This window comes from Pyxicephalus adspersus, chromosome 3 (genome assembly GCF_032062135.1).
Source record: "Pyxicephalus adspersus chromosome 3, UCB_Pads_2.0, whole genome shotgun sequence".
Classification (NCBI taxonomy): Eukaryota; Metazoa; Chordata; class Amphibia; order Anura; family Pyxicephalidae; genus Pyxicephalus; species Pyxicephalus adspersus.
In genome coordinates, this window is record NC_092860.1 from 153759764 (window position 1) to 153787229 (window position 27466).

The window sequence follows — 27466 nt, forward strand, 5'->3', positions numbered from 1 at the left end:
CCCCGGCCACCAAAGGAAAGATCATCGATAAAATGAACAGCTTCCTGGACAGATATTTTTTAGCTGTGGAGAAGATGGACACTGCAAAGCATTATACCCTAAAAATTTCTGATGGATACTATAGAGGAGATCATGAAACACAGTATGAGTTTTAGTATTTAAAATTCCATAATAGAAGTTATTGCTGTGATGTACTGCTGTGCAGCAAGCTTAAAGAAAGTGTCTGTAGGTGTCCATAAGACTACAAACTTCTCAGTGAGAATTTAGACCCAAACGCTTCCTGGACAGGTAACGACAGTCACTTCTGTGTCCCCTTGTGTGTGAGTGGAGGGGATGGGAGGCAAAAGATGAAGGCAATGTTACTTAGATGATATCATTCTGATCGGCATGAATGGTACAGAGCATTTGGAAGACCTAAAAAAGTTCTGGCTTGTCCTACTGAATATGGTCTGTCAGCTTACAATGCAAAGTGTGCAATCTTTTAAAATTCTTTACAGCATTGTGGACATGTTAATGATGAATATGGTCTGCAGAGAAAATCTAAGCACCCTAAAAATGTATTACAGCTCGGATCCTTTCTGGGATTTCTGAATGACTACAATCCTTTTGTCCAAAATCTGACACTGGTTCTACAGCTTTTAAACTCCCTACAACAGAAGGGACAAAAACAGGAATAGACTGAACAATATGACAAGGCATTTCAAGAAGTAAAGAGACTGGTCATACCAGATGATAATCTTGTGCATATCAATCCTTTGTGGCCAAATACATTGGCATGGGATATATCCCCATATGTACTGGGAGCAGTTATATCCTATGTTCTTCTGGATAAAAGTGAAAGGCCGATGACATTTATCTCAAGATTGCAATCAAGCATTGAAGGAAGTTATTCACTGGTAGACAAGAAAGCATTAACATTTGTGTTGGGAGTGAAAAGATTTCATCAATTTTCTTTATGAAAGGAAGTTTACATTGGTAACAGATCATCAGCCATTGGCTACAATACTACACCCTAAAACGGGCGTGCCTGTAATAGCTGCTTTACACATGCAATGCTGGGTTTTATTATCCTCGCTGGGCTGCCACCTGGTCATGGTTCTCCTGAATCTGCAGATCATGTTAATGTACATCAAAATAAATGTCTTCCACTGACATGTAAAAAGGGCGAACAGGAAACAAAATTAGACCCTAAGTTAGCCTGAGTTTGAGACAAATCTACGGTTCACAGATAATCTCACTTTGGTTTTATTCTGCTCTCGTACACATGAGATAACTATACATGGGGGATGCCAATGTGGAGAATTTGTGTTATAGTGTTGCAACCTAGAGTGTTAGATTAACTTCATGAAGGACATCAGGGAATAATAAAAGTCCTTACATATTCACCAATATATTTCCAGAACACACCAACACTATATGCCATCTAGGTATCCACTGACTTTGTGATATTGGATGGATGAATGGAGGTCAAAGAGATTAGTTCCAACAAGAGACTGGTCATACTTTCAGCTTCTAAGATCTCTTAGGCTTTCTAGGGGCACATAAGTTGTTTTTACTCTTTGTTGTTATCCCAGAAATGATTTGGTTACATCACATTGACTAAATAGTATGTTTATTCACAGTTTTTTTAGAGCCAGTAAAACATGTATTCTTTATTAACAAAAGTAAAAATTGAAAAGTAATTATAATCTGATCTTGTTAAGTATAACTTTTTCTTGTATTTTTCTCAGGTTTTATGATAATTATGTAACATTTAGGGAAGAATATACAGTCCAATAACCCAACACTGGAGGTCAGGATGGCGAATACCTCCACAGCCACCATGTATTTCCCTCTGGTGCTCAGATAGGCCGGGATCATGGCAATCCACACACTGCAGAACACCAGCATGCTGAAGGTGATGTACTTGGCCTCATTAAAACTGTCCGGTAATGTCCTCACCATGAAAGCCAGAACAAAACTCACAGCTGCCAGAAATCCCATATAATCCAATACAGAGTAGAACCCAACAACTGACCCTTCATTACACTGAATGATGATCTTCCCAGGATAGGAGTGCATGTCATACTCTTGGTAGGGAGGGGACAATGACAGCCAGATAACACAAATCAGAACTTGGACAGAGGAGCAGATTATGACAACAGAATTAGAAATCTTCTCTCCCACCCACTTCCTCCATACACTGCCGGGTTTGGAAGCTTTGAAGGCAATGCAGACTGTGATAGTCTTGGCCAGAACAGAAGAGACAGCGATGAAGAAGAAGATCCCAAAATATATTTGTTTCAGCATGCAGGTTATATCTACAGGACGACCGAGAAATAAGAAAACACAGAGGAAGCTCAGCAAGATGGAGCTCAGGAGGATGAAGCTCACTTTCCAGTTATTGGCTTTCACAATTAGAGTGTCCCGGAATAGAATGAAAAATGTCATTATAAAGTATTATACAGAGACAGCAAAGCATAATAGAGAGATAATAACTGAGTTATGACATCCATTTCATAGGACAGATATTCGTATGTTTTGGCAATACATTTCACTTTCCTCTCATCTGGCCACTGGTCATCAGGACATTTTTGGCAGATGTCACTGTCTGTTGGAGAAGAGCACAGAATTTATTTTTACAGTTGAGATCAAACAAATTTATCATAATTATAGATATAGGGGAAATTTCTTTTAATAGCCTAGAATAAGCTTTGTATTAAAAATGTATAAAAAATGAGACTTACGGTATGCTGGAAAATCTTTGTGATTTTTGAATAAAGTCAATGGAACCAAGTGCAGTTAAAGACTTAAAATGTGCACTGTTTTTTTCTAATGAGTAACTGTTTTGGGGCCTTCCTCCAGCCAACGTAGACACCTGCTTCGCTTGGGTGCTCGTACAGTCCCTCCTGGGGCTCCCACAAAGGTGGCGAACTCGGAGCTACCTTTGCACTGAGCAACCTTTGGTTATAGAAAAAGATGTAAAATTTAGAGAAAAGGTGTAATAAAAAGTAATAAATCACACAAATTCCTTCTAGGGTGTATGTTCCTTTTATTATGATGGCCAACCAGCTCAACTTACCCCAGAAAAGCTTTTATAACTAAATGCAGAGCCAATAATGCTATAAAACCATTTTCAGTTATAAAAGAAAAAGCTTAATCTATTTTAAGAACTATGTAACCCCTGAGACAAATATATTTTATGTTTTCTAGCTTAGAAATCTCAATGGAATATTGTCATTATTCATCAGTCTATAGAAAATCATTATGTGTAAATGGAAGAAAACCTGTAATCGTCATCATTGGTTCCAGTAAACCTAACACGTGGATTCAAAAGCAAATAAATTACATTACAAGGCCACATACATATCAGGTGTCCTGAAATAGATTGTCTAAGAAGTATGCTCAGGTAATATGGCCACTGCACAGCTGTCATATCCTGATGGCACCATTGGCTGCACAATGACAGGAGCTCACCTGGGTGGAGCATCTGTCCCCAATTGTCTCCTTGCCGGATTGGCTATAGAGAGTAGAGCTCCTGTCATGAGGGCAGCACTGGAGAGAATGTCCTGGAATTGTAAATATGGACATCACCAGACCCTTCAATGGTAAATAACTGTAGAAAAGAATAGTGAAGATTTTTTGTGTGTGGTGTTTTTTTGTGAGGGGACAGGTATTTGGGGGAGCTCCCTATTCAAGGGTATTTTAAAATTAAAAAATCTCCCTGCCTGCAGACGCCCACTACACTGAGGTCACATTGTGGGCCCCTAACAATGACTCTTGCCACCATTGCGGTGGGCGTGGTCTGGTTTTGCCATAATGAAGAGGGCTATTTAGCCCATCCTTGTTTGGCAAGCCAGATTCCAGGAGACGTTTTATGGACAGGAGGGGGCACACATGTTCACTGCCCCCATTTCCTATCTACAAATGCCCCTAACCTTTTAAAAGGTCAAATTTTAACTCCTCTAGTTAATTGTGTTTTCTTTTAATGCAGCGTGAGCGCAGTTGTAAAGGTGTATTGTAAGCAATATATACTTTTATTCAGTAAGTCATTTATTGGCCTTTTTCTGCCCTGGGTTTAATAATTAGGCAGTGCATTGTTGTTACTCAATTTCTGTGTTAATTTTCCCAGATAATCAGTTTCTAAACCGACAGGATTAGCCATTAAACTATAGTAGCACATCCCCCAATCAGAGGACAGCAAGTAGTTCCACAATGGGAGAGCAGCAATGGCCGTCCTTGTGTTTCTCCCAGCTCAGCATACCAATCTCCTGCTGATAATAAAGGTAAGAATGTGCTAACTTTATGTTTGTGCACAGGATCTTTTCATTGTTTTATTTATTCTCCGAATAAGTTTAGTGTTCTGTTGTCAGTCGGGGTTTATTACCCCTAAACTGTCATAACTTTTTGGATTACCCTCATTAGAGCATCACATGAGACAATAATATTCAGGTAAGGATGAATCTCAGGTAAGTTCAGGTGAATACAAAAATCTTATTTGTTCTGCCTTAAAAGTTAAATATTTTCCATGTCAGCTAATTAGATCATAGACTTCTATTTTATTGTACATCATATTGTCTATGTTAAATTTCTTTACAACACAACAACCACCTTATTTTTGTGCTGTGCATTGTTTTATGTCATGGTTGGGAATAAGCTTGGGATAAATTTCATTACCAGTATGAAAACAAGAAATAATCACGTACCCTGTCCTCTACAAAGAGAGGAATTGTGTGTTGGAGCGTCACGGGATAAACTCCACATTCCCAACCAGTATAGTAGAACATAAGACATTTCCAGGACAAATGGGACATGGTGCCTAAAAATTCCCATCTGTGCTGGAGCTGTCCAATGTTCTACTAATATCAAAGTGTCCGTCGTACAGTCAGCCAATCACATCATTGAATTTGTAATTTTTCTTTGACTTTCAGTTGTATGAAGGAGATATTGGAAGGATGCGGGCATTTTCAGTAACTATGTTGCTGTTTCTGTCACCCATCATCTCAATGTCGTTTAAATTTCAAGGAGTTAAGAGAAATTCCAAATTAGAATAGTTGTACTCCTAGACCTGTACCTGATTAATGCATGTATTCATTTATTTTATATTGACAATACAAAGTATTTTTGTAAGGTTACAATTATTTGAGCCAACTGTTCAGCAAAAGTAACAGAGGTTGGGAATACCTATACCATTGTCAGGGTGTCAGACAATTGTCACCGAGGTGGTTGGTGGTGCAATTACTGCTTGGCATTTGGAACAGATGGATGAAACAGATAACCAGCAGCACATCTCTATTGGAGATGTTTAGAGAAATCCAGTCAGAGTAGATTCTGATTTCTTCTTTTTTGAGCTTGAATTGAAAAACAAAAAAAAATATAAGAGTCATACAGCATTTTTCAAGATGCCATTTTCTGCTACTGGCATTTAGGGAACATTGGTTAATAAAAAATCCAAAGTGATATACAGTATTTACCAAGACTAGATTTTCAGTTAATTTTATTGAGATGAGGGAAGTAAAAAAAATCTAGAGGAGCTACAAGGAAGAAATCCTAAAGGGGGGAGCATTGATAGTGGCATGTTAGGTAATGGCTGTCTTGGTTCTGCAGCTGGAACCAGTAGTGGTGCACTTGGTGGCAGTGATAATGGTGCTGCTGGTGCCCCGTTTCACCACCAATACCCCACCAATAACCTTAGTGCTACTACTATAACCACCAACAGTACAACTAGGAGTGCGCTAATCATAAAAATAAATTAAAACCAGCCCCATACTGCCCCAGATTCCTGATAATATCCAATATTATAATAATTACCTATTCTTACAGATTTTCATAACTTGTTTTTAAATTTGAATTCTTTGAGTTCCAAGTGTCTTTAATAAATAAATGTATTTGAATCCAGATGAGCTATGTACTAAAGGAACAGTCTTAGGGTTTACAACATTATCTGCTAAATTACATCTTAGTGCCCCCCATGCCAGGGTGCCAACCACCTCCAACGATTCAGATTGCCCATATTTAATGGTTGACCTCAGATGGAGGAGGATAGTAGAATCTGTCAGGTTTCAGTACCTTAGGTACATTAGGTACCTTAGTACATTAGGATACAACACAAATAAAACACTGTTAAAAATTTGTGTTGTGTGGCCAAATTGTGCCTACAAATACAAAAATGTATACCATAGAGTGCAGCGGTCAGTACTGTTTAGAGATAAAAAAAAATATTACAACCAAACTTACTATAGATACAATTGAGTTATGATTTTAATATTAGTAATTACAGTAACTTTCTGCAGATTTAGGGTACGTACCCTGGGTGCCAGGATCCAGCAACACCTCAATTCTAGTAATAGATTATGCCAATTTCTGGATTTCTCAATTGATACATGCAGCATCCACAATAAATAAAAATTCTTATGTTTGCCCTGTTATAATTTTCTTTATGCAGAGCAACAAAGAGCTCAGGCATTGTCAGGTTATGATGCATTGTATCCCTAATTAAATGTCATGGAAGCTTAACAAATTTTGAGATTTTATAAATGGAGATTAAAGCAGAGAAGAGGATTTTGAGATGGTACTCTGAAGGGGCCGTTTACTAGCTACTTCTGCCCCCCCCCCCCCCCAGCTATCCCCCGAGTTGAGCTATAAGGATAATACTGGAAACGTGGCAGGAAAAGAGATGCAGCAACTATAAATAGGAATGATGTGTCAGCCAGTAAGGAATGGTCAGCAAAGATCCCTCTATTTTGTAACATTTGGGGGTACAACCCATAAAGGCAGCTTTGTATCTTCAGTTTGTATTCCTGCCCTTTGCATTTCCTTCTTGTTAAAATTTTTGTACATTGTATTTGTTATAATCACTCTGTAATGTCTGAATATATACTAAACCCTATTGAAACATTTCTGCTTTAAGGTGGCGTGTGTTAAGAATGATTGTGCTTATCTAATGGGTTTGGATTAACCCCAAAAAATAGACAAACTGAAAGAAATGAATGTAAATACCAACAATCCATCTGAAGGTTAGAAGATGTGCCGGGTTCTCCTACAATGATGACACTGTATACATAAAATGGGAAAAGGCATTTGTGGGACAGAACTAACTGTAAGTGCTATGGACTGAACTTCACAGCCTTATTTTATTCCTCAGCTATGTTTCTAACCTTGTATATGGTCACCTATTGGAGTATCTTGGAACAATACTTTTATAATCACTTTCTGCCAATAACAATGTGTTTCCAATTAGATTGTATCCTGCAATGTCAGAAATCTTCCATTATGTCAGTGGATGAGTAATATTCTGTAGCACAGATAAAGTAAAGTTTCTGCTCCTGTTCTTCCACATAGGTGGCCCCACAACACATCAGTAGCTTGCAGAGTCGATCAGAATAGGGCTACATTCTATAGATATATAGATATAGAAATATATCTATATATAGACACATATATATATATATATATATATATATATATATATAGATACATGTACAGATATCTATGATAAATAGATAAATACATAAAAATATAAGTGATTGTAAGCTGTTTAAGAAAGGTTCCATTGGAAACAAAGGGGGTTCTTAAGTGTTTATAACAGGACTTTGGAAACTGGAAGCCCCCTTTATCTGGGAGGACTCCCAGATCTCCACCACCCCACCCTGGGAAATGAGTACAGGGGTACAACAAACCCTTTACTCATTTCCTGAAAGGGGGAAAATATGTGTAAAAAATAAGAGGAGTCTTTAATGTTAAAGTCATTTATTAAATGTATGTTTGGTGTAACTTTTATTTTTTTTACGGGTTAACCGACAATGAAAGGATGATTCCCACAGCTTCATTCATGTCATGAGCACAACTGTGAGACTCCTGACAGGCACTAGGAGTTAAATGAGCAAATGCTGTTGCCGTGCTGTGCTACTAGTATATATTCTTGGATAGAATTTCTATATCTAAGAATACAGAGCACTACAGGTCAAGTCCCCATTCATCACCTGTAGCGCCCGGATATTTTACTGGAACTGCAGAAGCCTGCAGTTCAGTTTCCCACGTGACGTCACTGCAGTTCCCCTATGATCTCTGGGTACTACAGAGATCATAGTGGAACTTGTCCCCATTCATCACCTGTAGTGCCCTGTATTCTTGGATAGAGTTTCTCCATCAAAGAATACATTGTATAGTGCTGCAGCAGCAATTGCTGTTGAAGTGCTGTGCTTCTACTATATAGAGTTTCTTTATCCAAAAAAACAGGGCACTACAGGTGATGAATGGGGACAAGTTTTAATGCGACATTTTAGAAAATGTGTTTATTTTGAATAAAGTTGTTTTAAAAATGTTGTATTTGCATTTTTTTTTTAAGTGATCTCCTTTACAATCTACACGGGTCTTTTAACCGTGGGTGATCCAACAGAATTTATCAAGTCAGTTGTGATTGTTTTAGGGATTTCCTTTCCATGAATTGTTGAAAGGCTAAAAACAGCACAGTAGTCTTCTTAAAACTTAGTTGTTTGGTGCGCATTGTTTTGGGCCAATTTGGACCCGCTATGTGCGCGTGAACTGTGTTCTATCAGTTGAAAAACGCACCATCCACTTGTGCAGAGAAGGATTATTATTCCGGTAAGTTTTTCTTTTTATGTGTATATTGTTTGTTTGCCTTCATGTACACTCATGTACGTACGTACATGCATATGTGAATAAATGCATTTAAATGTGTCTACATATACATAATAATAAGAAATTATAGGTGGAAATAGGCAAAGAGAGTTGGCATATTGCTTAACATGCTTCAAATTGATCCTATGATTTCTGATGTCTTGGGCTTGGCTACAAGCAACATTCATGGATGATATTGCTTCTGGTTAAAGGAGGAATCCACCTTTATGTGCTTCCACTACCAAACTGACGTGAGAAAGTCAATATATAGTGGGCCAAAGTCACTTTTACCACCTGGGCGATTACCCCAAGCCTGGTTTGGGGTAAGAAAACTTGCTACAAGCTAAAAATAGAAACACACGTTACAGTGCAATCTGATTGTCATACAATATTGTATGACAATCGGATTACAACTGAAAAAAAACACTTACCTTGTTCCCGCAGCTCCTCCGGAGACGTCTCCTGTCCTCAGTCTTCATCCGGTGTGTGCAGTGACGATCTCCGGGGGTTTCCCGGTGACGCCGCTGCATGCGTCGGTGCGGGCGGGGGGCAGGGTGGGAAATTCAAATCACTTTGTATTGAACTCAATACAAAAAAGCTGTATTGAGTCCAATACAAAGAAATCTTTATATAATATATAAAGAATTGTATTATATATATATTATATAAGCTATTGTACAGTTACATTACATTATACACTATTTTTTTTTTAAAGATTTTTTTTATAATGTTTTATACATTTTTTTTTTAAGTTTAATATTAAATTTATTAAATTTTGTACATACTTCGGTGAGTTATGTCTAGGAATTATAGCCTACAATCTAAAATAAAATTCCATGCAAAATATTTAACGCTTTTTGCATGGAAGTACGCAAAGAATTAGAACACCCGACGTTCGTGTACGCGTCCCTCGAAGATTGCTGATGATGTCAGTGCATGCGCCTGTCGACGGGGGTCGTAGCGGGAAATTCAAATATTTTGTATTGGATTCAATACAAAGTCCTGTATCCAATCCAATCCAAAATAATACAAAATATATTTATGTGGTTTAGTCTATAGGTGTGTGATGTTGGACTCTGTTTTAAAATTTACCACACTAGGGAGGTGTTTTAGAAAAATATATTACTACACAGTATACCGAACTACTCAGTATTTTTTATTTATTTATGTATTCTTGTTTAAGCTGATTTTTGTGTTTTTTATTTAATTTTATTATTAAAGTTTTTTTTTTTTTTTTTTACATGATTGTGTGTTTCAAACTTTAATATGTTCAGGATATCTACTAGACCCTTGTTCGGACATATTTCTGTACGTTACAGGTCTACGATTTAAAAATTCATGAAAAACAGTGTACCGCTTTTGGTACAGAAATACAGACATCAGTGAAACGCCCAGGAGGTAAATAAAAGAAAACAAAAAATTAAGTCAGTGTGCATTATTTTAACTTCATAATAAAATACAAAGAGAAACATAAAATGAAAACACTTTTCCTAACAAGTTTCCTGCTTAGAAAAAAACAAACCAAATAAAATTATTACAGCAGATATTTAAACTCTCCAGGGTCTTAACAAATACAATCTAATCCAATACAATGTTTTACAATTTTTATTATTATTTTTAATTGTAAAAAAATCAATTTATTAGACAGTGCTGAACTTTAAATATAACAGTAATATTATGTCATCAGATACAACTTTACCATTAAATTATATTCCATGTTAGTGGTGGGCATTATAAGGCAGCGCAGTTGCACTCATATTAATATGATAATACATAAGATGTGAGATGAACAATTTAATAAAAGCAATGAGAAAGCATGGGAAAAGGATTGTGACTGGGTAAGAAGACAAAGATAAAGCAGTTAGTATTCCAAATAGCAGTCAGTTTCATTTGCCTACTGATGATAACAAAAAATCTAACTTGTCCTATGTTTAGCTGTAGATCCAGCTGTAATACAATATGTTTAATGATCCTCAATGTTTGGCTTCGGCTTTTTTATTGTCATTATTTGTTACAATATGATTGTTTAATTACTGAAATCACATCACAAAACCAGGTATCATATGACATGCTAACTGGAATTACAAGTTTACTTTCCTGAAGATTATTTAAAGTTTCATCAGTCTTACTATATACACAGCTAACAGAGAGAGAAAATAAAGTAATGGATGGAGCAGACACTTTGTTGCTTTAAAAAGGAATAAAAGGGAATTGGAAGAAATGAAAAATGGGAAGATAAAGCCACTAAAAATAATAAGACTTGTAATGTTAAAGATATAAAAATGTCTAAAAAAAAAGTTACAATCCAATAGAATTTTAATGGAAATGATTTTACAGCACAGAGATGACTGGGAATAATGTCAGCAAAGAGAAAGAACACAAAAAAGTTGTCAGCTGAATAATTGTTCTTGCAGGTTTACCAGATAAAGCAACATTTTACACGGTACATAGAAATAATATATTTGGTAGTTTGGTTCATTTCTAGCAGATCAGGGGGTGACCTTTGTTCTGCATATGATATGAATGAAAGCCCTCATTCAACCCTAATCAGTTAAAAAATCTGAATATTAAAACACATCATAAAAAATTTTAAATTTAACCTAATTATACAGGCTACATCCCAAGTTTTTTGGCCCTGATCTATTAAAGCTCTCCAAGGCTGAGGAGGATACACTTTCATCAGTGAACTTGATTTTAACATTCATTACTGTGTATGGTTTTTGTGTTTTTTCCTTCTGCTTTTATTAATTGTTTTGCAGTCTCCTACCCTTTGGATGGCACACTCCTTCCCTCTTTTGTAACATTTTTAGAGCTGGCCTCATATGTAGTCTTATGCAAAGCAGTGTTAATGTAATCCTAGACAATCTATATGTTGCTTCTAATTGTACACATTTCAATTTACTCTCAGGTCAACTTCTCACTGAACTACGTAACTCAGTTTACTTGTAGAAAAATAATGAATCAGTCACAGCCATCCTAACTTTGGAGGACTCATGTGACATATATGTTTTATCAAGCTCTAAAAATGATTTCATAGTGTTGGCAAGTTTTATTTGGATTGGACAGAAGACAAAAAGTAAAAAAAAAGTTCCCACTGAGAGAGGTAAAGTTCCCAAGCTAACCAATGCAAAGAAACAATAGTCTGACCATGCTATAAATCTCCAACTCTTGTTATTCCACTTGAATTCAGTCTGAATTCTCACAGGAGTTTCAAGCAGTCCTAAACTCACTTTTTCGTGTTAGTCTTATGGATATAAACCCAGGTTTTACTAATCTACCTGAGTTTGCACAATCTGTTTGCACACAGATTGCACGTATCTTTAGCTTTGAATTACATTCACTACCAATAATCAAGTATTTTTACATAGCCACTGTGACAGCTTTAGGAACATATGAACCTAACTGATCATTAATCAAATACACCTATTAGTACATTGTAAGTACCTCCATTCATACCAATTATTATTATACTATTGTTCCTTCAGAGTGATTAGAAGGCGATACATTGACACAGAGTGATTTTTTAGTATTTTGTTCAGAATCTTTTTTTTCTAGGTTTTTCTCCTTTAAAATTGGGTGCGTCTTATAGGCCGGAGCGTCTTATAGTCCGAAAAATACGGTACATTTTTTTATAGTCTTGAGTATTTTCTTGAATGCCACAAGAGTGATGGATTTTGCATGAATATGTATACCAATATGATATTTGTATTCTTCTATTTTCCCTGTAATATCATTTATAGCAGCCATTATTGCAGTTTCAGGGTCTCTAATATACCCTGAGGAAGCCCACCTGGGTGAAACGCATCGGGAGGAGACCCCGCTCTTTGACTCTTTGGTTTTATTTAAACCATGCTGTGTTTTTTTATCTGGTGAAACAAATGGCTTGGAATCAAGTAGAGTTAGAAAACACAAGAGTTTGAAAGCAAATTGAGTTAAATCCTTGAAGAAAGTACAAACTGTAACTCCTCGAAAACATTGTAACTGGGACAATGAGTGGCAGCAAGGTGGAAGGTTTTGTTTAGTGCACAGTATGCACAAATGGAGCAACAGCTCATAGGTGACTTATGCTCTGACAGTTGTCAGCAAGTAGCCTATCCTATTATCTCGCATTGGAGAGCTGGAAAGGCGCATTCTAACACTAACATCAGTCAATCACCTTGAGAGGCGTCTCCTGCTCACGGATCAGGGAGTTGATGGCTTAGATGTGGAGGGTGGGGAGGTTAACCAGGATAAACATGTAGGGAGTTGGGTAATGTCTCCCCAAAAAGGAAGTCCAGCCCCGTGTTTGAGCACCCCAACATGTTTGCAAGGTTATTGTATATTGTTATATGTTACTGATACCCCTAACTTCCGGGAGAGGCTGGGAAGGCAATGTAGACAGGTGTAGACAATTGGTTGTCATAGGGGATTATATGATTAGGAGGACGGATAGAATAGTTTGTCACCTGGATCCATTCAACCAAATAGGTTGCTGTCTCCCTGGTGGCAGGGTTCGGCGTGTGGTGGACCGAGTGGACAAATTACTGGGAGGGGCTGGACAGGACCCAGCTGTCTTGGTCCATGTTGGAACCAATGACAAGATAGGTGGAAGATGAAGGATCCATAAAAATCAGTTTAAAGAACTAGGTTTCAAGTTGAAGGAAAGGACCTCCAAGGTTAGATGTGAGAAATGATCTTAAAGTGAATGTGACAGAAAAAAATGTTGATGGAGCATGAAATGAGGTTGAGGCATTATGGGTGGAGTTGAATGTGGGCTTCAATAACACACAAATAATTATTGGAGTCTGCTATAGCGCCCCTCAGTGCTAAGGAAGAAATAGAGTATCAACTACCAGCACAGATAGAAAAATAACCAAAAAGTGGAAAGGTTTCAATTATGGGAGATTTCAACTACCCTGACATTTACTGAGTAATGGCACTACAGGAACAGCAAAAGGGAGGAAGTTCATGAATTTATTACAAAATAATTTTATGGTACAGTTAATAGATGCCCCAACTAGAAATTATACTCTACTGGACCTGGTTCTTTCTAACAATGCAGAGCTTATAACAAATGTGCAAATAAAAGGGAATCTGGGTAGCAGTGACTAAAATTCGATTTCATTTAATGTAAACTGTAAACAGGAAGCAAAAAAAAAAAATTAAAAATATTAAATTTTACCAGAGCAAATTTTCCATTATTAAGAGCAGCACGGATTTGGGGACAATACAGAACAGAAATGGCAAAATTTCAAGTCTGTTCTACACAAGCACACTGAAAAATATATTCCAATGGGTAATAAGTTTAAGAGGCTAAAATTAAAACCTATGCGGCTTACAGCTGGGGTTAAAAAAGCCATAAGGAACAAGAAAAGGGCATTCCAAAAATATAAAAATGAAGGATCACCGTCATCATTTGAAAAATATAAAGAATATAACAAAAAATGTAAAAGGAGATAAAATGTGCATACAAATTTCTGGTATTAAAAGAGGAATAGACTGCAGAGATGGAGACATAATCCTGCCCCTGTACAAAGCATTGGTCACACCACATCTGGAATATGCAGTGTGGTTTTGGGCCCCAGTTCACAAAAAGGACATTGTGTGGAGAGAGTTCAGAGAAGGGCAACTAAACTAATAAAAGGAATGGAGGAGCTCAGCTATGAGGAGAGATTACTGAACTGAATCTATTCTCCCTTGAGAAGAGACATTTAAGGGGGGATATGATCACAATGTATAAATATATAAACGGTCCATATAGAGAACACCCTTCCCAAATATTCACTTTGAGATCATTAAAAAGAACAAGAGGGCACTCTTTGCATCTCGAGAAAAGGAAGTTTAAGCTCCGGATAAGGAAAGGGTTCTTCACTGTAAGGTCTGTGAAAATGTGGAATCGGCTCCCTCAGGAAGTAGTTTCAGCAGCTACTATAGATTGCTTTGAGAAAAAGCTGGATGATTTCTGGAAGCACAGAATATAACTGGGTATTAAGGCGTTAAAGTAAAAATAACAGAGACTGTTGATCCAGGGAACATCCAATTGCCTCATGGAATCAGGAAGGAATTTTTTCCCCTGTTGAAGCAAGTTGTACCAGGATTTTTTTGCCTTCCACTGGACCAACTTTATCTTATAGTGTTTTATATCTGAGATATGTTTATTTCCCTAGTGGTTGAACATGATGGACTTCTGTCTTTTTTCAACCTAACCTACTATGTAACTATGTGTCCTATCATTGGTGCCGTAACAGAAAAGTACAGAAGAAAGGACAAGGATGACAGTCCAGGAACTTGTGTCTGTATAAAGGTCAGCAGTCCCATCTGTCATTGTCCCATCCTGGTGTACATGGTGAGGTGGTTACCTTGCTATATCTCCCGGATGGAGCACACAGGGTGATGGGATCTATAATAATAATAATCCTCCCTGCAGATCTGTACATAACACAGACAAGGATCCGTCTGCAGGCTGAATGCCAGGGGAGAGATCACAGCTGCAGGTTTCTAAAGATCAGCTCTGTGCAGATGCAACCCCACAATAAAATTATGGGGAAAATGATACCATTTCAACAATAAATAATTTTGTAAATGTTCTATATCCAACACTACAATACAAATAAATCAGAATTATTGATTTAAGAGTTTTAAAAAATATGTTTACAATGAAACGGAAAAAAATCTTCTTTTCTTTGTTTAATTCAGACATTGAAGGGTCACCACAGGATACAAACTGATAGAATCCCATCCCGTATAGTAATGAAAGGTGCTGGATATTTTCTGTGGCCAAATCACTTTAGGATTCACTAGCTGAGATTAACTGCTATATATTACATTGTTTATATTATATTAATTTTTTACTTTATATTACTGTATATTGCAGTTGTCACAATGAGCCTGCAAAACCTATATTGGATTTCTTTAGAGTAATTTGCTATCAAATGATTTGAATCCTGGACCACATGCATTCCAGGGTTGCTGGATTATCCAGCTTCACTGATAAAAATGTACCCTCCTCCCCCATTCAGCATAAAAACAATCCAATTCAAGCTTCCCTCAGGATGCAGTAATGAGAACTGGGCTCCAGCTACCTCTTCCTTTTCTGACTATGGTGTTTGGTGAAACAGCTCCCTCCACTGGTTGAGATTTGCAGCTGCATTAGAATTCAGGTTTAAAGGGGCAATAGACAGTAGGTAAGGGGTACTGCAGGATATAAGAAGTAAAGTCTGGGATGGCTTCAGATTCAGGAGGCTTATGGAGACCTGCTAAGTCACTTTACCACTAATACAACCCTTACAGGAACAAGACAAGTACCCTTTCTATGGAATTTATAGGTTAATTCTCATTACTAGAACACTAGAGAAGTTCGTAAAAGTTTGCTTTTACTCACCTCTGTCTGGTTTGGGGATCGTTGGCTTGCAGCAAGTCAGATAGAGCTGGCTTCAGGATTTACCATCCTAAGGGTGCCCAAAATCATCCAAACTCAATCTCCCACCAGTCCACACTCTCCTTTTTGTCCTCCACACCGCTTTTAATCATTTGATTTCCGTTCATGTAGTGGTTACTTAGGGAGGTTCTCTAGGAACAATCACTCCTGCAGACTGGCTGACATCTATATTTTTGTAGAAGGTATTACTTTTTCATTACTTTCAAAATAAGGAAGGGAAATCAGGCACTTTTCTGGGCATTAAGAAGGATTTATTCCCCCTGCCCCCTAATCTCCATCTTTCTCTTTTTCCCTGCCATTGTTTACACACTGTAACAGCTGGCCAAATAAATCACAGGGTTTCGTCCAGGATAACAGGTATTTGCCCCAGATACAGGTTATACGCAGAGTATTTTTCTGTTTAGTCAGTTTTACATTTGACCTGAAGGTGGGGTTGAAGTACCAGGCTTAATGACAATGAGCTTCTTGGCCAGGAGGGGGAGTTAAAGAGGCCTGGGTATGATCAGGTGTAACTGTCCCAGCTGAAACCCATCCTGGAAATTAGGCTGGGGATATAAACTCCCAGCCTGCTCATTACTGTGTCTTTGTCTTGGCTGCTGAGCTGGGAGGAGGACCACGGTGAGAGGTGAGAGGTGAGAGGTGAGAGGTGAGCGGTGAACGGTGAACGGTGAACTGTGGGTAAAGACACAGACTTTGTAGCAAGTGATGTATGGTTGAGGCCTTAGAGTCCTGCACAGCACTAGGTTGGGCTGGATTGCTAGTTAAGGGAACTCAACAGTGAGTTAGTGGCCAGGTGGCCAGGCTTTATTTTTGCTGTTTGTTTTATTTTGCCTGTTTTTGTGTGGAAATAGTATTAGTGAATAAAACCCTTGATGCACTTTTAACCTCCTGGCCCTGTTTCCTATCTGAAACACCCCCCCTTGCTATGGGTGATCTCACAACACAATAAAAGCATTTTCAAACATATCAGGCTTTAATACAGTACCTACTGACAGGTGTCACTGCAACTCCCAATAAAGACCTCAGTACAGATAATCTATGTAGACCCCCCAGTGCTAGCCTTCATTAAAAGACTTCCAATACAGACTCCTAATATGGAATCTCCACCACTAACTCCCTAGTGTAGACTTTTAGTACACACCCTTATCACCCTGTACAGACCCCCCCCCCCCCCCCGAGTGCAAACCCTAGTATGATTCCCCAGTGCAGTCTGTCAGTGCAATTACAGACCCCCAATGACAGACCATGACCTCCAGTACAGAACCCCCAGTGCAGACCCTGAGTACAGACTTTCCAGCGTAGACTCCACAGTGCAGAGCGGACTACTGACCCCCAGTGGAAAATTTACTAAAGATCCTCAGTACAAACCCGGTACAAACTCGGTATAAACCATAGAGTATAGACTTTCCACAGGGATCCCCAGAGCATATGCCACAATAAAGAGACCCCATTGCAGACCCTTCTGTACAGACCGCCCAATGCAGACTCCAATTACAAACCCCCCCAGTACTGATCCTCAGTACAGATCTTACAGTACATAACCACAGACCACCCAAGGACAAACCGCCAATTCACATGTCCCATACTGGTGTTGCTGATTCCTCCCACTGACTTCCTTCTGCTGCTTGGCCTTTGCAGAGTCTGCCAGGCAGTAGATCACTCTGCTTAGGTCTCTTGGTGTCTTGATAAAGGTAAGGTATTCTATGTTTTATATCATTACGCAAAAAAAACAAGCACTAAATAATTTTATCAGTAAAGTTGGGATTTTTTTATTGTAGTAAATGCCTAAAGTTAGGCTTTAAAATGAAAAAAAAATTGTGTCAATAACACTGACACAAAGCATTCAAGTTTTCAATAATATTTTACTGTATGTTTTTATTTGTCCTGTTTATATGATTCAATTTAATTGAAAGGTTTGTAGCTCCTGTCATGTATACCTATCATATCATCATATAATGCAGTGTACTTGTTAGTACTCACTAAGCAATAGCTGTATGAAGCTGAAGTACCACATGACCCACCAGAAAACATATAACTTTAAGAGAGGAATTGAATTGACATAGCCTGCTCTATAAACATTCCCTGGGATAAAAATAAACGACTACTGCCGATGTTTTACAGTTTACATATTGAGCCTGAATTATTAAAGCTCTACAATGCTGGAGAGCATACACTTCTATCAGTAAATCTGGGTGATCCATTTCAGGTTTGCTCGATCACCCAGCAATCCACTCCAAACGGGTGACTGGAACTGTAAATATTTTATTATTATTATTATTATTAAACAGGATTTATATAGCGCCAACATATTACACAGCGCTGTACATTAAATAGGAGGTGCAAATGACAGACTAATACAGGAGGAGAGGACCCTGCCCCGAAGAGCTTACAATCTAGTAGGTGGGGGAATTTCACAATAGGATGGGAGATATGTAGTGGTGGGTACAATTGATTAGATCATATGATCCCATTTAATATTGAAGAATTAAAAAATGTTATTGTGGGGTAAAAAGTAATGAAATATTTTTAATGCGATCTCACAAGTCTAGACAACTTCGCAACTAAGGATGATTTAATTTAAATCTAAAATTAATAATATCATTATAATATTACATATTACATATAGTGATTAATTGGAGTTGTCCTTTAAGATAGTAATTGCAATCATCATTGTCGTACAGCCTGATTATCTCTATATTTCTTAGAAGTTGTCTGTTATGTTTAAATTATGTTTAATTAATTTAAATACTTTTAATAAAGTTTAAATAATGTTTAAATCTGTCAGTCTCCATCGGCTCTGCATGTTGATCGGCTGGGCGGACGTGTAGACAATCATTTTAAAGCACAACACATCACAAGGGGAACTTTGTGATGATATACTATAAATCTTGCAGCACATCCAAGGGAGGATTCTTTGAAAAGCATTGTAAAAACTTTTTAAAGGTTTTTATGGCTTCTGTAAAAGAAGGGTAAATGGGAAGGTGCAATATGGTAATTTTATTGGAGACAAAGTGTTGAAATGCTGTATACTCTTTTTAAAATTAATTCAGTTAAAAAGACATGCACTTACGTAATAAAATCTTAGGCAGTCTTATGGAAATTCATTTAAAGTTGATTGTAATTGTGAAAATTTGATTATGGAGATTTATTCAAAAGTTGATTGTGAAATGAATTGTTGAAAAAGGGTAATAATAAGGGGATTCACTCCTTATACATAAATATCCAAACAAAATAATTTTAATGGATGATCTTTTGTAGCACATGTACCAATTCAAAAGAAGGGGCCTCTCTATTTTGAACGAGAGTGTGTCTTGACTGTTTGTCCCCAGGCGACAAATCCACACTGCCTGTGATGTAAAGCTGACTAGGATGAGAAAGTCTTCTTGTTTTTAACTAAATATATATAAATGCCATCAAATATAAATGTTTCTGTTTATTAAAAGCTATAATATGGTAAATGTACGTAGTAGATGTTTTAATTATGACTTTTGTAATGTTTTTACACTGATACACTTGCTTCTGTGTCCTTTTCAGGAAGCTGTAAAAGTAAGTGTGAAACACATTGAGGTTAGCATAAAATAAATCTATAAATTGTTTAGAAGCTGAGAAGTATTCCGCGTTGTCTTCTGTATGCGGAGTATAGCTTTTTATTGGAAAGCAATTTACAAGTTTGTAACAACATATGATGTGATGATATCATTGGAATCTTTTAGTTGTTTTGTATGTGTAGTTTTTTGTAAAATATTATTTGTGTTTTTATTGGTCCTAAATAAGATCCCTGTTTTTTCTAACTATATGGTGGATATGTGTATAGTCTAACAATAGTCCCTTATAGGACGCAGGGATTCGGACAACAACACCACCCAGGGTTTCAAAACAAATTAGCAAATGTTATTTTGTTTCATTTGTTTAACTAGGTTTTCTTCAGCTACTTTTAGAACTTTGTTGTATTGTCTTACCTAAATTTCCTATGTACATAAATACACCCCTTACCACTCTCTCTGTTACCGTACTCCAATGCTAATAACCTCCCTACACATAACCTCTTTTCCAGCAAAGTTTTAGAACTTCTCAACTTCTCTCTCATTTACAGAAATACCTTTATACCCCATTAGGCTTTCTACCGTCAATAAATTTAAACAAGAAAACCAACCCATTCTTAATTGCTTGCAATCTTTTTCTCTCCACATACTAATAAGCCAGAGTTTTATTTCACCTGGCTATTGTAAACTATGCTTTAAAATAAAAAATAACTGTAAGCTTGCTCCGGAAAATTTGCATCAAGCACGCTGACCACTATTATAACTTAATTTAACATAGTTTAGTAAAAATATTAGGGGAGCTTTTTAATTTTTAAAATGACTGTTACTGTGCCTTTAAATCAGGACTGAATAGATAATTTGTTAGAAAGATTTATTATTCAATTTGATTATTCCAATTTGAGGTTGGAATAGCCTACATCTTAGTGAGGATTTACTCTGATAAGGAAAACTGAATAGATAACTCGGGAACTGAACCAATAAGTATCATGAAATGTCTTTTTGCATTGTACCACCATAATCCAAAACAGTGAATCTGACATCAGCATCATTCTGTGATAGATAATTAATCACTGCTATTTAGAACACATAAACCCTGAAAGATTTTCACCAGATAATGGGGCTGATTTAAAGAGGTTGGACTAAGTCATCCCCCTTCAAGTCCAAGTCGAGTCCCAAGTCATTAATACCAAGTCCCAAGTCAAGTCTCAAGTCATCAAGAATTTTTCCAAGTCGATTCCCAAGTCAAGTCACTTATTAAGTCGTTTGCAAGTCGTACTTAGTCTGTTATAATGGCAAAACAACAGTCAACCATATTTGTTAGATTTTCAATGTGAACTGATAAATTAAATGCATATAGAAGGAATTTTTTATTTAATAAATTTGCAAAAAACTAAAAAGTTATTTTAATCACTTATTCCATTCAAATTACAGACAATTAAGTAATTTAAGTTATAGTAAAAGTCCCAAACCACTTTACTTTTATTTTAAAAAATCATTGAAAACTATCTTTTTAACTGACTTTTTATTGACAAGCAGATTTTGTGTTGCATTTAAAAAGAAAAGATTGATGAGGGGGCATGATAATAACGCTGTTATTGAAGACTTGTTCAATTAGAGCGCTGCTGGCTGTACAATAAGGGTCCTTGTGGACAGTTTAAACAAGGGAGGCAAAGTTTGGCAGTGATCATGAGAAAATTTTATTGTGTCAGGTTCAACTTTCTGTCTTTCATCATTGATCCCAGTTGATACAGTTTTTCAATTTCACTTGAAATGTTTGGCTTTGCAGTTTTAGTGGAAACGCTCCTGCTGTATGTAAAAAGTCCTGATTTTATTCCTTTTGGCAGCTGAGGGTTGTGCCTGATTAGAAGAATCTAATGAATCACATTACAGTGCTAACCAATATGTTTTGCACCCTACGCTGAAAGCTTATTTTATTTGCAAAATGCTCCTTTGTGTCCCCAGACCTCCACCACCCCAAGCAATGGTGACAACAATATGTACAGGGCTTTCGCAATCAACATAAAATGTCAGTGGCTGTAAATAGACTATATAAAAAGGCTCTCCCACCTACTTTATAGTTTACTATCACTTTTTTTTATTAAAAAGAAGAATTTGAGTGCATATTTGTTGAATCAAATTTTTACAAATTTGAACATTCCTGTATGAACATATTTATATCCAGGGTAAGCCAAGGGTGACCAGAGACACTTTATTTAAAATATTTATGCTTAACAAATCCTACTTTTTGCCCTTCTCATCATTTATGCTTATAATATAAAATGTTGGTTCTTCTGCTCCTGGCGTTATTATAACTGCTGTTCTTGGTGTTGTTATCATTCTGTGTGGGGTCAGGATTCATCAGGGCAGAAATTTTGGTCTACAGATGTACAGAAAGGACCATCTTCCCCTCGTGTGCAAAGTCCTCTTCATCCTCCTACCCTTTCTCTGTTTTCATCATGTAGTCTTCAGGTCTCTATTGGGGAATGTTTGTCCAGGAAACAGAAGTATGCTCCCAGCCATCCTCTTGCATGCCAACATTCTCATAGCCAAGTTAATGGAAGATATCTACTTTGAAAAATGTATAGATTCTTTTCCTTCCCTGCTGCAGGATACTAAGCCACTGGGTGATCCAACAAACTTGAAATTGATTTGACGTAATTTGCTATTTGTTAGCAAATGTTTTTAAATACTGGACCAGGTTTATTCCAGGTTTGCTGGATCATCCATGTTCACTGATGAAAGTGAATATTCTCCAGACCTTTCATAAATCAGCTCCATTGAGTTTGGGTTTCTTTGACATAACGCCATACCAGGTTATCAGGGACATACGTCATGTGTGGAAGCCTAAGGATAAGACAATGAACTATGTCATCTGGGGAAAAGCAATAGTACCAGTGTTGTCCTCTCACTCATTTTCATTTGTTTCGTTTGTAGACTCTACAGGAAGTCTGTGTGACCATGTGAAAGGAAATGCCTAAAAAAGGATTGAATTAATTTCTCTTAGAATGGAATCGAAGCAAATATATTTTCATAATACTTCAGGGAAAGAAGGTATTGAGAATGAGACCCAAAAAAAATATCTGCTATTTTGTGTGGTATGGATAAATTCCACAGATTCAGACCCCACATCTTCTATATTCTACAAAAAAGTAACATTGAATTTCAGATTCTGTGCCATCTTTCATGTTATTCTAAAGGTGGGTGATATAGTAAGTTAAAGTAAATATTATTACATTAGTACATTATTATGGAAAGTTTAGGTTCCTTTTTGCACCCCTGTGCCTAGCAATAGTCATTATACGGGTAAACTGAGCAAAACAGACTTCACACTGCAATAAATGCTAAAAATATAATTGTTATGGCAACTGAAAAAGTCAAGAAAAAACTGCTTTATATTCCCAGTGAAAAATCTATCCCAGATTCCTTTATAACAATGAAAAAAATGGGTTGGCACATAGCAAATTCTTCCAGAAATACATTGTCATTTGCTCACAGTATACTGGTAGTTACATAGCCAAGTGGCTATGGGCCCTGATTTGTTAAAGCTCTCCAAGGCTGGAGAGAATACACTTTGATCAGTGAAGCTGAGTCATCCAGTAAACCTGGAATGGATCTGGCCCAGTATCCAAAACATTTTCTAGAAAATAGCAAATCATTTTAAGGAATCCATTTCAGGTTTTCTGGATCACCCAGCTTCACTGATCAAAGTGTATCCTCTCCATTCTTGGAGAGCTTTAGTAAATCAGGGCCATGAAATCAACCGGGAAGAAAAAAACTCCAGGACTTTTGCAGAGAGCTCTTCATGCAATCTAGTAAGGCTTGTGTGTAATGGTAACTGAAGATTTCTCAGGATGGCAGCCAGTAGACATCCTTTCCCTCGAGTACTCTAGCAAGAACAATGATTCACTACTGTGTGGGATGAGCTATAAACCATAGGCTTGGCCCAAGTCATCTTCCAATAGTGTCCATTCTTCTTTAAATGATGATATATAATATTTTGGTAATGTAATGGGCCTAATTTAAGAAAGCTTTCCAAAGTTGTAGAATGTAGGCCATGGGAGAACATGGGTGAAACCTGGAAAAACTTTTTAACCTCCCTAGCAGTTCATTTTTTTTCCAACCAACACAATTTATAGTTCATTCCCAACATGTCCTCAAAAAAGTTGTGATAGTAATAACCCAATAACCCTTCTAATAACCCAAGGACGCACACCTTGACTCCAAGAAAAAGCACACATTTCATTTCAGAGAAGATCACACAATGATCCTGCTAGTATAATCATGACAAGTCTATACTAATAGGTGTTATGCAAGTAGTGTTGTTTAGCAAGGCTTTCGAAGCAGTGGATGAGGCCTGCCATTAAAATGTCCATTTTGATATTTTTTTGGCATGCAGTTGAGTGGTTTGAAAAAATATGACTTTTTTTACATTTTATATTCAAGACAAATAATAAAAAAGAACAACTTGGTTGGATGAGTTATAGCACTGAGAATAGATTTATAATTTGGATATTATTTTTGCAATGTTACATCAGTCCTTTGTTCTACAGTCGAGTCTGTAGATGTAGATCAGTCCTGGTTCATGTATATATAGATCTGAGGATTGTGTGTCCCCTCCTGTGCTGGTAATGTGCTTCTGGTGACCGCACTGTGTGAGAAGATCTGCTGTGTGTCATGAGTGGGTCTCTTTCCCACAATGTGTGTTTTCTTCTAATACTTCTCATCCCCATCACATATTATGAAGCGATATTATCGCAGAGTCCAGCTTGTAGGCTCGAAGCTCCGAAGTCCTTGTTTGAGTATAAATATTACCAAGAGGGAGACTTCATTATCGGAGGATTGATCTCGGCTCATTCAAGATGTGACACATTCCCACCCGATGTGACCGGGGAATTTGAATATCGTTCCTTGTGTGCACAGTAAGACTTAAAATGTTTACCTATTAGGATTTCCATGATGTTTGTGTCTCTGTTGAATTTTTGTGTCAGGTTTGAAATATTCACTTAGTGTTCTGCATAATACCCATCTCATGTACATGCAATAGCTTGCAAACTTCCTCATGGAATTATAGGACAAGATAGCACAGCAAAGTTTTAGAAGCCTGCAGAATCAGGTAAAAGAAGAGTAGGATCTAGGCAGGGTGGCAACTTTGCCCTCCCATAATTTGAATTCACATTGCTAAGGGTTGTAATACTAGATTACACAGACATTGTAGGCATTTTATGCAGGATTTTTTTTTTATATATTTATTGAAATTTTTCAAAATATACAAAACAACAAAAGTAGAAGCATTAAGAAAAAGAAAATACCATTGTTGAGCATGATATTAGTAAAAACTTAAATATAAAGACAAACAACATAAACTAAAACATAACCAAAAACAATGTACTCAACACTGACATTACAGATAAACACAGCTATATAACATATTTGAAAGAGCCTACGGTCTATGTCAGGGGCAGTATGATGATCCAACCAAGGTGTCCAAACTTTGTAAAATTTGTGCCACAGCCAACATTTTTTCTAAGACCATAGTATCCGACAATCTGGACAGCACTGCTTGAAAACTTAAAGAGGGTTTCCGCCATGCAGCTGCTATTACCTGACGGGTGGCCAGGAAAATAAAGGAAATCAATTTATACTGACTCTTAGACAAGGTAGAACCTAATTTGTGGAGCAATGCAGCCCAGGGGTCCCTCTTAATAGACACATGCAGAACCGATCGTATATAGTTGAAAATCCGTATCCAAATTTTTTGACCACTGGACAGTCCCACCAGATATGGCGAAAAGTACCGAGGACTTTACAACCTCTGAAACAGCACGGGTCACTCCTATTTGCAAATTTAGCGATTCTTACTGGTGTCAAGTACCACCTAAATAGTACTTTATATGCGTTTTCCTGCATAATGACATTAATTTGGAGAGCAGTTAGCTATGGTCTGCCATATCATCTGCCACTCCTCCACATCTAATTTAGTGCCCAAATCCCATCCATCAACATGAGAGAGAGGGTAGGTATCCATACTTATTAGTAAATCATAAATCATAGATACCAAACCTGCAGAGCTAGAACCACGATAACAGCAGGATTCAAAGCTTGTAAGCTTTAGTGGAGAGGCTGCTGTATATTTAAGTAAACTGCTTAAAAAATGTCTAATCTGAATGTATCTGAAAAGCTCGCCCGAAGGCAATGTCCAGTGTTCCTGCAAATACGCGAAGGACCTGATCCCATATGCAGGATTTTAACCAGTAAACACTTTTATTGAGATGACAAGTAAAAGCCATGAGACTGCTGCTGGGTGCTCTCATTAGGGGTAACAATAGATTTTTTTAGGGAGGGGTAGAGGAGCTGGTCCAGCACATAGAGTTATTAGGCATTCCAGGACTTTCAGTGCGCTATAACATGAAAGAATGGAGGAACAGATCTAGGGAATTTAATTTTTCTTAACAGGACAAATTTGCCTGATTTTGCTTTGTTGTTATCATGCCTCCATAATTCAAAAGCCATGCAATATATTATGGTTTGAAAAAAAATATCCTGAGCAAATCTGCACATTATTTTCTGGGACATCTCAAAACTTCAGGATTAGCCCCAAAATATGGTAGCAGCAAACTTTGAACACCTCTCCACTGTTATGAAACTCATAGAATTCCTTCAGATGAGAACATCAGTAAGTTGTGTTTGCATTTCCCAGCAAGCATGCTGTGTGGTTTGCCACAATATATCAATAAATGAGTGTTAAGAGGCAATAATCCATCTGCCAGGATGAAATGAAAAGAATAATATAGGAAAAGATAGCTGAAATGGAGAAGTGATGATATATTGGATATGTTTTAGAAAAACGTTTGTGATTTTAACACACCTTTGTTGCTGGTCTGCATCTTCACATGTTAGTTGGAGTCAATGGGCCTGATTTATTAAAGCTCTCCAAGGTTGGAGGGAATACACTTTTATTACTGAAGCTGGGGGATCCAGCAAACCTGGAATGGATTTCTTTAAAGTAGTTTGCTATTTGCCTGCACATGTTTTGATTCCTAGACCAGATCCATTGCAGGTTTGCTGGATCACCCAGCTATACTGAAAAAAAAGTGAATCCTCTCCAGCCATGGATATTTATTAAAGCAGGCCCATTGCATTTGCAGATGTTGTGTGTGTGTATTTATGTCCCTTGATATGTAAATTTTTTAGGTTAATCAAGGGCAGCTAGTATGTGCCCCCATTGTGCCTTTGTCCATATCAGGCCTCATGCTGTTGGGGGACAAGGTCTCATTCCTACAACCTGTCATACAAATGGTTGTGGAGGTTTGCAGAAAGGGCTTATTGGATTCTAGAAGCCCTAAATCCAGACTTCTGCCCCTCATCCTGGTGAATGAGTACAGGAGAATGTTGCATCCTTGAAATAAGAATCGGCCATCATTAACAAAGCACATACTTCCAGAAAAGATATCTTATTATTTCCACGAAGCTTTCATGCCTTGAGGCCATATCTGCCTGAGGTTTCAGCTTCCAACAACATATTTCCCACTTAAATCCATATGTGTAAACTTTTTTTTTCTGTATTTTCTATAAATATTTTTATTCCGCAGTGTTAACATGGAGGAGTACAGAAGTATCTTGGCCTTGATCTTTGCAGTTAATGAGATTAATAGGAACCCCAATCTTCTGCCAAATGTTACTCTGGGTTATCATATATTTGACACATGTAGAGATCCAAAAAAAACCTTAGGATATACCCTGCAAATATTGTCAGGAGAAGAGACGGAATCTCCGAACTATTCCTGTAGGGAAAGCGGAGAAGTGGCTGGTTTTATTGGGGACACCAGTTTCCATACAAGTCATATGATGGCTCTGTTGCTCAATCTCTATCATTACACCCAGGTAGGTG

The 27466-nt window shown here is 37.3% G+C and overlaps 1 protein-coding gene across 1 annotated transcript in view; it reads left to right on the forward strand.

Moving 5' to 3' along the window:
* Window positions 1-17271: 17271 nt before the first annotated feature.
* The window catches only part of LOC140327556 (vomeronasal type-2 receptor 26-like), a 38452-nt gene continuing 28257 nt past the window's right edge, over window positions 17272-27466 (forward strand). Inside the window, exons 1-2 of the mRNA XM_072406945.1 lie at window positions 17272-17418; window positions 19571-19582. Of these exons, the coding sequence (XP_072263046.1) occupies window positions 17272-17418; window positions 19571-19582 (159 nt within the window). The remainder of the gene's footprint in view (window positions 17419-19570; window positions 19583-27466) is intronic.